The sequence below is a fragment of the Pseudopodoces humilis genome, chromosome 13, assembly GCF_049639895.1.
Source record: "Pseudopodoces humilis isolate 2021_Gansu_Grassland_sample_001 chromosome 13, ASM4963989v1, whole genome shotgun sequence".
Lineage (NCBI taxonomy): Eukaryota > Metazoa > Chordata > Aves > Passeriformes > Paridae > Pseudopodoces > Pseudopodoces humilis.
The window spans coordinates 17357485-17370628 of record NC_142212.1 but is presented as its reverse complement, the minus strand read 5'-3'; the positions used below and the strand labels follow the sequence as shown (position 1 = coordinate 17370628).

The 13144-nt window shown below is 47.6% G+C and overlaps 1 protein-coding gene across 1 annotated transcript; it reads right to left on the bottom strand.

Annotated features, from left to right (window-relative positions):
• Window positions 1–10441: 10441 nt before the first annotated feature.
• GPR27 (G protein-coupled receptor 27) lies at window positions 10442–12581 on the bottom strand. Its single transcript, XM_005521980.3, has one exon. The coding sequence runs from the start codon at window positions 12575–12577 to the stop codon at window positions 11435–11437; it is 1143 nt and encodes a 380-aa protein (XP_005522037.1). The 5' UTR covers window positions 12578–12581; the 3' UTR covers window positions 10442–11434.
• Between the last annotated feature and the right edge of the window lie 563 nt (window positions 12582–13144).

Here is a 13144-nt window from a genome sequence, read left to right as displayed (position 1 = left end):
TGCAAACAGATGCTGGAACTGGAAAAGTGAAGTTGTTCACCTTTCAACCATCAGTGCTTTGCTGCTGGTGGAGATGGGGGGTTGGAGAAGTGAGCACACTGTACCAAGGCCAGACCTGTAAAACTTAGAGGAGAAACATCCCTGTGAGTTACCAGGTACTTTCTACAGGCTCCACAACCTTTCTCAGGAGACAGAAAAGAATAACTGGACTAGTTATTGCCAGGTCCTCATGGATTCTGTGTATGTTAGGGAAATAAAAGCCTTGAGAGAGACTCTATTCTCCTGGCTGAAGACAGCCCATCCCCAGGGTACCCACTCTAGTGCCTCTGTATTTTGCCTGCCCCTTTGCAGTGGTGACACAAAAAAAAAAAAGGACTGAGGTGTCACTAAAGGGTAATTTCGCATCTGGTTTGCATTAATGTGATCAGGTACAAAGTGCCTGTATTAGACCTGAATTCTCAGAGGGGCTCAGCACTAATCCAAAGGGCTGGTGAAAGGCCATGTCATTTATTGAGTTCAAAGTGACATGTCAGCACTGCAGAAATTCCCATAACCGGGATCTAAAACCAAACCCCAAGCCTGATTTTACCATTGTCACTAAATAGGGGGGGGTTCCCCAAACTCCCTGTGCACAAATTCTGGGTTTGCAGAGGAGGAACACACTGGAAGTGTGGGGGTTGCTTTTCTATTCATGTCTGTCCCCATAAAATAAGCTCAATATCATGGACTTCAATTTACACAAAATCAAGAAGAAAAATAGGAGCAGCCCAAATGTGCCAGTGCCCCATCTCTTGCTCCATTTTTTAAAATCAGAGCACAAAAAATGAACCATAGCAGGAAACTGTAGTCCTGCTCCTCTTCTTGTGCTGCCAAAATTCACCAGTGACTCCACTGGAGGCACAAACCCTGGTTTATATCTTTGTGATGGACAGTTATACCTAAGGACTGCCTCAGACCTGCCAAACTGAAATCCTAGGAGAGTTTATCAGACAAGAGCAGAGCAGCTTTGTAGTTGCAATTTGTGCCAATTAACTTGTGGGATTAAGCATTTATCTGGGTAATGAGAACAGCCCCAATTACATGAGTTTAAAGTTCTCACCATCTATAGCAGGTGGAAGATCCTGTGTCCTGCAGACACTCCTGGACAGAGTATTTGTGCAGCTTTGAGAGATGCATTATCCCATATTCGTCCTTGAGGGGCTGCTCCACACCTTCCCTGCTGATGTAGAGAGATAAAGGCAAAACTTCACTGTCCTACATCCCCACTATATTCACTTGGCAATAATTATTACGATTCCCCTTTTAGTAATTTAATTTCCATTAACTGACACTCACAATGGAGGTTAGTTGATTTGAGAGAATAGTTCTGGAAGGAAGATTAAGCTTTTGCATCCCCATTATTTCCTAAACTCTGCCCTAATCAATTATCTTTTCTCCCACCCTAGGGGAGATTTTCTCTCCCAAGCACACCTGCAAAGTCCCTTTAATTTCACTCTGCAGTGGAAGGGGCTGGGAGGGCACCCTTTACCTTTGCCTTACAACCATAATTGGCAAACCAGTGACCACAAGCATTTCCAAATGTGAATAGCCATGCAGTCCCCTCTGCTTTTCCCTGGAGCCAGCTTTTGTCTTGAGGAGCACAGCAAACGACTCAGGATGACCCACAGGAAAGGCGGCCAGCCTCAAGCCAACCCTGACACAAAAAGTTTTCTGCAGTCCCCTGTGCTGTTCAGTTTGCCTCAGAATCACCCTGGAAGTTATCTCAGGCCAGGGACAGCTTCCTCACCTGCCTTGAAGGAGGGGAAGGGGACAGGCTCTTGCAGGAGAAATCAGATGAGAAAATAGAACTTGTGCAGCCCTGGAACCTCCTTGGTGTGGTGGAAAAGCCTCACTCCCCATACCCACAGCTTGTGAAGAGAGAGGCTGGTTTAAACACTTCCCTTTATTCACTGCACTTAGATCTGTGCCAACGTGTGTTTTAACTTTATTAATATTGCAGTAATTTCATTATTAATAGAAATGTGTGCATTAATTTTTAATATTATATGAATATTGATATTACTGATATGTTATAGAATAATGTTGGTATCCCACCACACTCGAGGCATTTCCATGTTTCTTGCCAGATTTTGGGTTAGCAGAGAGGCCTTGCAGGAAAGGCCACCACCACTATAATGAGTTGCTGCCTTAATTTGATTACATGCTTATTAGGAAAGGGGAAGCAAGGTGTTTGGGATTTGAGGGTGCACATCTGGCTGAACCAGCACACACCTGTGAGCCTGGGGGATTGCAGGGAAGGCTCTTCTGCTGAGCACCAGCAACCCAAGCTGAAACTCAGCTTTTATCTGCATCTCCCTGCCCACAGTTCACCCCTGGGAAATTCTGGCACTTCAGAAAAACAGTGTTACAAGTCTTTGAGAGAGGAGGTGACACAAAAGTAAATTATTCTGGTTGTGTGGCAAGGGGGGGGACTTCAAATCTGAAGGGGTCCATGCAGAAGAGACAGGTCACCCTAACCTGGTTTTACAGAACTAGTAACTGGAAGGAGATTAACTGGCTGAAGGTTATCATGAGGTTTGAGAAGATAAAAGGGAACAATCCATACCTCTGTGGAGAGCACTTTAAGGTAAGAAAAGTGATTATTGCTGGTATTGTTAGTTCGTAGTGGTGTGGGAAACGTTATGCTTGTTGTGACCCCAAAGTGTGTTTGATGATCACATAACATTCCATGTCAAGGGGTGCTTTGCTAATTTTCCTCATCAGTACAATCCACCAAAGCAAAGGATGATACCAGCAAGTGTGACCCCAGACTGAGGTCCTTGCCAGTGCCTCCCCTGCCCCCGTAGCTCTGGGATTTGTTTCTGCACAGATGGATATTCAAAAGAAACAGAAGGTGCTAAGAATCCCTTGATTTAAACAAGATGTCTCAGGAATTTGATCTTGACAATGTGTAACGTGTTTTCCAGGAGGAATTAGAAAATTGCAAGAAGAGACTGTGCAAATGCAAGAGGATTTTGATAACAGCAAAATCAATGTGCCTTTCTCTGTTACAGAGATATGAAATGGCAAACCAGCAGGGGTACAGTCATTAGACTGATCAATAATTCTGAGCACAGGAATGGAGATGAGTTTAATGCACATCAGCAAATCACCTGTGGTGTCTCAAGGAGAGTCTTGAGCGCAGGCAGACCCAGCCCAGTGCAGCAGGAAACATTCCAATGATTTGGCATGACATGTGACATGTCTGCCTTGGAGGATGGTGGCAGCCTTTGGGTCATTCTGCCCGGTCATCAGGGCTGGGAAAGGCTGAAGCTGAGTAATCCTGGTGCACTAAAGGGAGGAGGATGGATGGCAGCTTGTTTTGTGACAAGGAGTACAGTGCAGGAAAGGAGGGAAGAGCAATATAACCACAGAGGACAGGTGTACATCTCCCTGTGGCAGGGGTTTCCCAGAAATCTGACTGTGAGCAGCTTAATGGGGCAGAAGATGAAGGCAAGAACAATGTCAAAAGGACAGAAAGTCTCCTCTGCAAAACCTGGGAAATTCTGTGCATGTTAATTGTGTGCCAGGAGTGCCCAGAGCACTCCAAACTGATGCTCCATTGTACTGTGGCACCAGAGATCAGCGTGTTACAGGCAATTCCCTGTCCCCAGAAGTTTGCAAATCTCACAGACCACATAAAGCAAGTGCCTGTGGCCTGTGCTGTACTCAGCGTGTTCCTGCATCGCTGCAGCCTCAGCTAGCCGGGGATGCAATGCTGTCCCTGCACTGCATCCCAGCACAGGGTACAGGAAGGATGGGCCATGGACCCCTGTGGAGCTCTGCACTGCACTGCTTGGGCAGCTGTATCTCTTCCAAGGCTGGGAATTCCACCAGGTCTCACAAACTTTGGTGCCTTGCCTCCACCACAGCATCGTAACACACAGAAAGGATTAAATCTGTTTTTAAAGCATAATGTGGCTTTTTAAATCCCAAGGCAGTAATGCAGTGCAGAAGCAGACTAAAAATATAGCCTGGTTCCAGCCCAGCAAGCAGGGCTGCTCTTCTTTATTTTCTTTTTCTCTTGCACGTGTGAGTGCACTCATGTAATTTCATGCAGAGATTTGTGGGCTTTCACTGCAAATGGGCAGATGTGGCTCTTGCTGCGAGGAGTTTGCAAACCAGCAAAGCTGATATTAATTCCAGGGGGTGCAGGATTCACCCTTTATTTATCCCTCCAGGCTACATGGGAGCCCAGACAGCAGAGCACACCTCTGACCTCTTTTATGGGACCACAAGGGTCAGCTCAGGGAAAGGCATCAGTGAGGCAGCTGCCAACATTCTCACTCTTTCCAAAAATTTCACCTCATCCTGTAAAATTAGTAGGTTTCTAATTTTTTCCTCCCCAATTTCTTTTCTCACATGGATGAAACCTTGACAGAAAGGTCCCCCACCACTTCAAATCAAACAGCAAAATTTCCTGACTGTGGTGGTGTCATAATTCCAGCTCCCTTCCCCACTCTTTCATTAAACTCCCCAAAGTTGCTAACAAACCTTCCACACATTGCAATAGAGCCTTCAGCTATTTGGATTTGGTTTACACCAGCACTTAGGCACAGACAAACATTGCACAAAAAGTAAGTAAAGGTCTGTCCTGCTGAGTATTTAGGATCTGTTGGGGAGGAAGCTCATCACCGAGCCCTGTCCCCACTGGCAGCTCTGTGGCAGGTCCTGCAGAGCCTGGTTTCTGCAGCCTCCCTCATGGCCCTGCTGGGATACCCTTGGGTGATGCTCAGCCCCTCCTTGCTTTCACATCCCAGCTCCAGCTCTACCTCTGCCTGTGATGCTGCTGGTTCCTTGGCTCAGGGGCTCATGTTCTCCCCCTGTAGTCACTGCAGCTTGGCTGAACATACTCCCTCTTCATCTGCCTTCCTGCACACCCAGGTGTCTCCTGGGGCTCTGCTGGAGCTGGCTCCCAGGGGCAGCTCGGTCCTGTGGGCACCCAGAGCTGGTCTCTGTGCCCCAAGGCCACTGCAGCCCTGTGCCACCAGGGCTGTCCCCCTGCCCTTGGCACAGCATGCTGAGGCACCTGCTGGGAGCCTGCAAAGCCTAATGAGAGAGGGAAAGGAAAGGAAAAGGAAAAGGAAAAAGCCCAGTTGATTTACTCGACTATCAAGCTACTCAACAGTTTCCTTTCCAGCACCCTCCTGCAAGTGCTCAGTGACAGATGGGGACAGATTGAGTGGTTTGATGCAGTGAGGTAATATTCCACTAAATCATTCCTCTATCTCTCACTGTCAGAAGACACCCAGACTTCAGCCCTTCCTCTGAATCTTCCTGTGTTTCCCTCTTTAATGACAAAGCCATTTTAGCTCTACCTCCGCTAAAATTTCTGAGAGAAGCAAGCACTGTTTATATGCTATGATAAAATGGGTGTTGTACAACAGTTAGCAAAAGGAAGGAGTGAATCACCCTGAGACAGAGAGGGTTCTGGTGCTGTTTACTGGTGTTTCTGACTTCTTTTTCTTGCCTGTGTGCTGGGGCTGAGCCCCAGACCCCGGTGCAGGGACCCTGGCTGGGCAGGCAGAGCTCGGGGCAGGTGTGCCGTGGGCAGGCGCGCAGGCTCACACTGCACGTCTCACAGATGGAAGATCCATTTTTTTCCTCTGGATGATTTGTTCCAATGGTTAATCATCCTCACAAAAACACAGGAGATTTTTTTTTTCATTTTTTTAATGACATACCAGTAAATAACATTCAGAAACCTTAGGATGGGCTTTCTCTCCACCGGGCAATCTCTTGATTTCTGCCTACTCTATGAATGCCATGATGATGCCTAAAATTAGCTGTGACTTCACAGCTTCCCTGTGCCCTTGCAAGACTAGCTTTGAACTTGAAAGCCTCCTACACAAAGTGCTTTGTGCTATCAACCTGGTCACGGCAGACGAGAAAAATGTGGCACTGAAGACGGTGGCCTTCCAATAAATACATCCTCAGTACAGCCATGCATGACTTGAGATCAAACACAGAGTGCAAGTGCTGAGGTCATTAAACATGAATAGAAATACAGAAATGCAACAGCTTGCATGAAAGGCTGAGCTTGACTTTAAAGTGATGAAAGCTTGTGTAGTCAGCGATTGTTCACCCGTGATAATGCTCCTGCCATCAGTGGTTCTCTGCCTTAGAAAGGTGAATAACTAATCATTCTTGGGATAAAGCATCGAGGTGTGGGGCAGTTAATGACTTGTACCAAGTCAAATTAGGCTGGGAGATGCTCAGCATCAGCAGCTCTAGGGAAAGTCAGAGTGCCACAGATGTCAAGTTGGAAAATCAGCTCCCGGTCACCAGTTCTGCAACTGATGGATGAGTAAGGATTTACCCCACACAAGTCCTTCAGGAATGACATGGCATCATAAGCCACCAGCATAAAAGGAGGTTTGGGGTAAGATATCCATAGGCACAGCCCCACCCCAGCATGACTCAGCACCAGCTTTTAGGAGACCATCTTCACAGTCTTTCTCGGATGGCTGCATTTCTTCAATATGTCATATATTTTTTAATATTCTGAATCATAAGAACATTATAGCATGGGGAATGCTTCCTGGTTCCTATCACAATAGAGTTAATTATAGCCTGTGCAGTGTTTTGAGCAACTACAAAGGAAGCTGTGCTAAAAATGATGACTTTAGGAAACCTCTATTAGAAAACAGCCCCCCTGCCATGTTTCTAATAATTTTTTGATTAGAAGCATAACTATCTAATAAGGTTTCTGGGGTATTCTGATACTGTGTGGAATGATCCAATCTGCAGCCTGAGCTAATGAAGTGATACTTAGTATTGTACTCTGCCAGTATGTGTCTGTTACTCTGTCTGGAGCCACTTCCCTCAGGGCGGTTTGTTGGCAATTCTGAGCAAGTGCAGGTGCCTCCAAAGAGCAAGGTGACTGTGCTTAACCATGTGGGGTGAGTGGCAGAGGTCCAGCCACATCCTTTTCTGGGAAGAGAGGGAAAATGCCAGCTTTGTGCTTCTCTGAGCTCTGCACAGTGTATCCCAGGACAGGCATACAGCATATGGCAGAGCAGCCTTCTGAAGATGTAGCTGTACCACATCCAGGTAGAGCCTCAGGAAAGAACTGTTGTTATCAAAGTAAGCCAAATTCCTGCCCTTTTCCTTGAGGCTACTGGCTTCACACCATTTTGGGAGGCAGCTTTGCCTCCTCTGTGCAGACCTGGTATTGGAAGAGGAAATGATGACAGCTCGTGGGCTTCGCATCCGCTGCTCACCCTCCGCCTCTAGCACGACCACTGAATGAGACCTTTACCCAACAACATGATTTGACTGAGGCCAAATGCTTCAGCTCCTTTCCTAGCTCTTTCCAAATCTAATAGCAGAGCTACAAGCACCCTGGAGTAGTGCAGGCACTGAGTGCTGTAAATCAGAGATTGTCTTAGCTGCTGACTGCGATTTCCGACCAGTGCCATTTTTCAAGCTGGCCTGACATTTAAGTCTACACAAAAATCCTCCACCGATTTCAAGATTTTGACTGGAAACACTTGTAAGGAATGTGTTAAATACCTGGTGAGTGAGTGAAGATGCCAGCAGCAACCAAGATTTTTATGGAGCAGCTCTCAGCCCAACTGCAATCCCTCACCACAGATATGCAGAAGCAGCATGCTGTGACCTCTGAGCCAGACTGTGAAGAATCTCTGGGGGAGATGATATTAGTATTTCCTGTGGTACTCAGCACTTGTGGTGCCCAGAATATGGGAAACTATCATGCAGCTGCCTGGAGGGGTAGAGAGAAGACTGAATGTCCATTCTGGTGAAGCACAGGTCAGTGGAAGAGCTGGGAGAGCCCCACTGCTGTGCAGCCCACCAAACCTTCTGAGTACTTTGTGTTTCGGTCTGTGGGGATGGGGAGAGGGGTTCAAACCATCTGAGTTTTTGGAAGAGAGTCCAGGACTTGTACAAGCAGCAATAGATTCACGCATGGCAGTAATTATTAATACCAGTCATTGGCACTTCTCAGTGAGACCAAAAGCACTCTGTTTTTTTGTGGGATGGAGGATTTACAGCCACACCTTACAGCAGCAGCCATCTCTCCCTGTGCTCATTCCATTCTCCCAAACACTATTTCTCTCTTTTTGTTTTTTTTAATCCAGAGCAGGTTTTCATCCTCCCCAACATCCCTTCTTCTGATCTTGGTCAAAGCATTTAATCTCTGTGACCCACTTTCCCCATATGCAGACTAAAGGCTGCTATGAGAACAAGTGAACACTGTGCTTTGGAAATGTCTTTTTTTTTTTTTTTTTTCCTCTCAACTTTCTTATATTTTCTCAGATTTCAGAAGGAATATTTATCTTCTGGTGCTTCTTTTTCTGGTTTTCCTTACTTTCTTGATGCACTCTCAGCCAGCAAAGTGGTGTTTGTTGGTGCGCTGGCACAGAGTACTCCTTAATTTTCTGCCATGTCCTTGATATTTAGTTTCACATCTTTTGAAATTAAGCCCTATTGTACAACACCTATCTAAACCCTGAATTAAAGCAACTGGAGTTCCTTCTCTTTTGTACTACCACAGCCAGGATCATAATCTGACTGACATCACAAGTACCTAAAATATAAAATTAACTTCAAACATTAACTTCAAACAGCACTGATTTTGCCCTCAGAGTATATCAGGAGTCCTGAGTCAGCCCTGGAAGCTGTGTGCAAGTAAAAGACATGGAATACAGATAATTAATTTTTTTTTTGGGGGTATGCTTGTGCTGTAGCAAGGCTGAGTCTGGCTGCCACTGATGGGTGATAGCAAAGCACCCAGCATCTTAACCAGATAAGAACCAACTCACCCATCTCCTGAGGGCATCACTGAGCCAGGGGATACCTCTGCACAGAGGCTGGCATTCAATACAGCAGCACTGCTTGATAAGCCAAGCCTAAATAAAACCATCAGGTCACCCAAAGGTGAGTTTTCATCCCCCGCATATATGACTGATTCTAAAATTTGTGCTCATTTTTTCTAGAAGCGAAAAATCTGGTCCTTGCAGCTTTTAAAATAACTATTTTCCCATCTCTGTGGTTTAAATAGAATCATAACCATACTACTTATAGCCTGGAAGAGAGAGAGGATGCCAAAATATCAGACATTTTTAATAGAGTAAAGAGAAAGAAAGTATTGGCTTGGTTACCAGCAGGATTAGGAAAAAGATGACAAGATCTGAGTTACAGATCACAGTTCTAGGCCCCTACTATGTAGGCAGCCTCTGAGGGAAATATGAGATACGAGAAAAGTTCCACAAGTTGGAACCCTGCAGAAAAGACCTAAAAGTAAACCAGGGGTATAAAGTATACTTGAAACACAATTCCCAACAACAGCACCCATGCTTTGCCCCATAGTCTTTGTAACACAGCTCTACCCCACTACTCTCCCAGGCTCACTAAGCTATCATATGATATTCCAGCCTGAAAATATAATTATCACTGATAACCAGCTGCTGCTGCGATCTGAAGTATGTGACAGCTTTCCTTCTGTACCCAGGTGCACTTTCAAAATGCTTTAGAAGCTTTAGAAATAATCATTAAATCTCTCCTTGTTTTAAAGATACCCCATCCATAGTCATATTTCTGAGCCCAGTTCTGGCAGCATTGGTACTGCAACTGTACCAAAAAACTCAAATTGCAACATTCTCCTTATGCACTGCAGGAAATGCTGCCTTTCTGGTGTCCAAATCCCAGCTGGGGGTGGAAAACAAGGCTTAAACCAAACCAGGAGTCCCAGCTCATTTCATGCCCTGCCTCAATCTGAAGCTGCCACCTTTGCCCTCTTCTGATCTGCCATGTCTCTTTTGTGCTCGCTTCATAGTCACAGCACAGCAACTTATTTCTCAGTTGATGTCTACCAGTTTTGGACTACTCCCTACAGAAATACTCAGCAGATGCAGATTTCTTCACATAAACTGAGGCTGTATCCCTGCCATTTGGTGTGAGACTTGCTCCAGCACAGGTTTGTTAAATGTTACATGACCCATCAGAAAGGGAAGCACCTCAGGGACAGCCTCCTCTGAGACAGCTAAGAAGTTGTGCCAGGATCCAGCCATCAGGTTACTGGTTAAAATACTTTCAGAGATGTTTTTGTAGAACAAAAGAGCAGGTTAAAATGCCATGCTTAATAAATGTAAGCTTCCCATTAAGAATATAGTTTATAAATGAGTATGGTATTGACCAAGCCACAGCGTTAAAAAACTGCTTTGCCAACTAGAATTAGCCATCCACAATTACACTCTTTCCTATCATAAACAGAGCAGCAATGAGCTACAACAGAAATTTGGTTTCAGCAGACACAAAGAATTGTGCTATTTAAACCTGTTGCCCATCATGAATTTAAGTCTTCTTAAAAATAGCTTTAGTCACTTTTATTGGTATAAACACCTAAATTGAGATCTAACAGCAAATAAGGATTGTGCTTGTCCATAATAACCTTAGCTGTGAAATCTACTCAGACACAAGACATACAACCTTCCACATACACAAGTTATTTGTCAGCAAAGCAGAATGCTGCCATTCTGAAACAATTACATACAGTAAAGGTTTTCAATATTTTATTAAAGAAAACAGTCAAAATGTACAAGTATTACCCAGGTTTGTAGATAACTTCCTATAAAGGCAGTAAAATATGAATTTCAATCTAGGTTTTAAAAACTGCTATAGTTGCTTATTTTTAAAGTTGGTATTTTAAAATCACGTTTCACAAATAGTTCTGAAATATTACCAAATGAATAGTGCAACAAGAAAAATTGAAATTAGTTCTACACTGTTTGCATGTCAAGCAAAAGTTATAACTAACGGCTTCAAATACTCAAACCATTTGAGAATGAATGAACCCAACAGCTCCCACCAAAACTGACTTCTGACCACACTAGAACGTCCTCTTCATGTTCTTCACTTAAAATCAAATAATAATAATAAAACAACACCTCTTGAGGTCATCAAAAATAACTTTAGTATAAAATTGTCTTGGCCCTTATCAAATATTACATGAGTAAAATTGTTAAGCCTTTATCAAAACAGACAGGAATAGGGAAACAAAAAAAAATGTCATGGCCTTAATCCGTATCTGTTGGAATCATGTTTAGAAACGTTAGAAGCAAGACCAGAAACTCGGAGCCCTGTTTTGTTTTTAAAAACCACACAATCACAAAGAAAAAAACCAGCTTCTTACTGCCTAAGGTTTGGGGGTGTTCTGCTCAAGTACCTGTTCCCATAGACAGCAACCTGTTATGTTCTGAAGAGAGCATACGCAAAATATAGAAAAATAAATAAAATAGCTTCTTACAGCCTAAGGTTTGGGTGCTGGGTGGTGGTTTAGTATGTCCCCCACAGGTCACACTCTCTTGAGCTCATATGCAGAAACATGGAAATTTTATATCCATCTTTCTTTTTTAGAAAGAGAAAAGCCCCCCTACATCCCAAAGCTCTTGAGATCGCAAAGGATGGTGCCCTGGGTGCTCTGGATGCTTTGGCAGCATGGGAAGTGGGCTCGGAGACAGACCCTGAGCTCCTTGTTGAAGATGAAGCAGAGGATCGGGTTGACCCCTGCCTGGGCAAACGTCATCCAGACGGAGGTGGTCAGGTACACCTGGGGGATGGAGCTGGCCTTAATGAAGACCCGCAGGTAGCAGGCCACAATGTAGGGGGACCAGAGCAGCAGGAAGAGCAAGGTGATCATGTAGAACATCTTGCAGAGCCTTTTCTCCATCTTAAACTCCTCCAGCACCAGCAGCCTCTTGATCTGGCTGTGGGTGGCCTGCCTTATGCCCACGAGGGTGGGCGGCGTGGGCCCCCTGCCAAAGCCAGCCGTCCAGTTCGCAGCCGCTTGGCCAGTGGCTCCTGGCCCGTGGAAGGTCCAGTTCTGGCTGATGGCCGGTACCAGCTGGGCCGGCTTCATCTTGCGGTGGCCGTGGATGAAGAAGAGCAGCTTGATGTAGACCAGGTGGGTGGCGGCGATGACGGCCGCCAACATGAGCATGAAGCCCAGCGTGTCATTGGCCTTGACGTAGCGGTGCTCGAAGATGCACTGTTCCTCCTCCCGGATGAACTTGTAGGTACCCACGTCAAAGACGGGGGGAAAGGCCATGGCCATGGAGAGGGTCCACACCATGCACACCACAGCCAGGCAGGTCCAGCCCGTCATGCGCTTGGCGTAGAAGCGGTGGTGGGCGATGGCCATGTAGCGTGTGACCCCCACGCAGAAGAGCAGGAAGGCGGCGTGGAAGCAGAAGAGCACGGCCAGGAAGGCCAGCACCTTGCAGCTGAGGGGCCCGTGGGGCCAGGCGGCCCCGCTGCGCACCGACAGCATGACGAAGGGGAAGCAGGCGAGCGAGCGGAGTCCGTCGGCCAGGCAGAGGTCCAGCAGCAGGTAGTAGGGCGCGCGGTGCAGGTGCCGGTCCTTGAGGATGAGCCAGGCGAAGAGCACGTTGCCGGCCAGGCTGACGCAGAGGATCAGCCCCAGCGTGGCGAGCTTCAGCCCGGAGGCGCTCAGCAGGCCGCCGGCGCTGGGCAGGTGCGGGCTGCTGCTGCTCCCCAGCTCGCTGCTGTTCGCCATCGGGTCCTTCCTCCACCTCCTCCTCCTCCTCCTCCTCCTCCTCCTCCTCCTCCTCCTCCTCCTCCTCCTCCTCCTCCTCCTCCTCCTCCTCCTCGCCTCCTCCGCGCGGGCAGGGCCGGGGGCTCAGCGCCGGGGGCTCAGCGCCGCGGCAGCGCGCCGGGGCCGAGGGCCGCGCCGCCCGGCGCCCCCATGCCCGCAGCCGCCGCCGCGCCGCCGCCGCCGCCCCGGCCGCCCCGGCGAGGCGGGGCGCTGCCGCCGCGCTCCCCGCGGGCCATGCGGCTCCCGCGCCCGCGCTAGCTCCGCGCCCGCCGCCGCCGCCGCCCCGGGGGCATCGGGGATGCGCTGGGGGGGGGAGGAGGGGGGCGCGGGGCGCAGCGGAGCCTCCCCTTACCGCCGGCAGCTGCTCCTCCGCGCCGGGAGAGGGGCCGGACGAGCCTGCGCACAGCGGCGGCGGCGGCTCTGCCCAGCTCCCGCCGAGGACAATGGGGTAAATCCCCCTCCCTCTCTCCCTCCTTTTTCCCTTCCCTCCTCCTCCTCCTCCTGCTGCTCCTCCGTCCCTCCGCCCAC

Bases quoted from the DNA above. Each gene is read 5' to 3' on its own strand.
- GPR27 (XM_005521980.3), bottom strand. From the start codon at position 12,577: ATGGCGAACAGCAGCGAGCTGGGGAGCAGCAGCAGCCCGCACCTGCCC.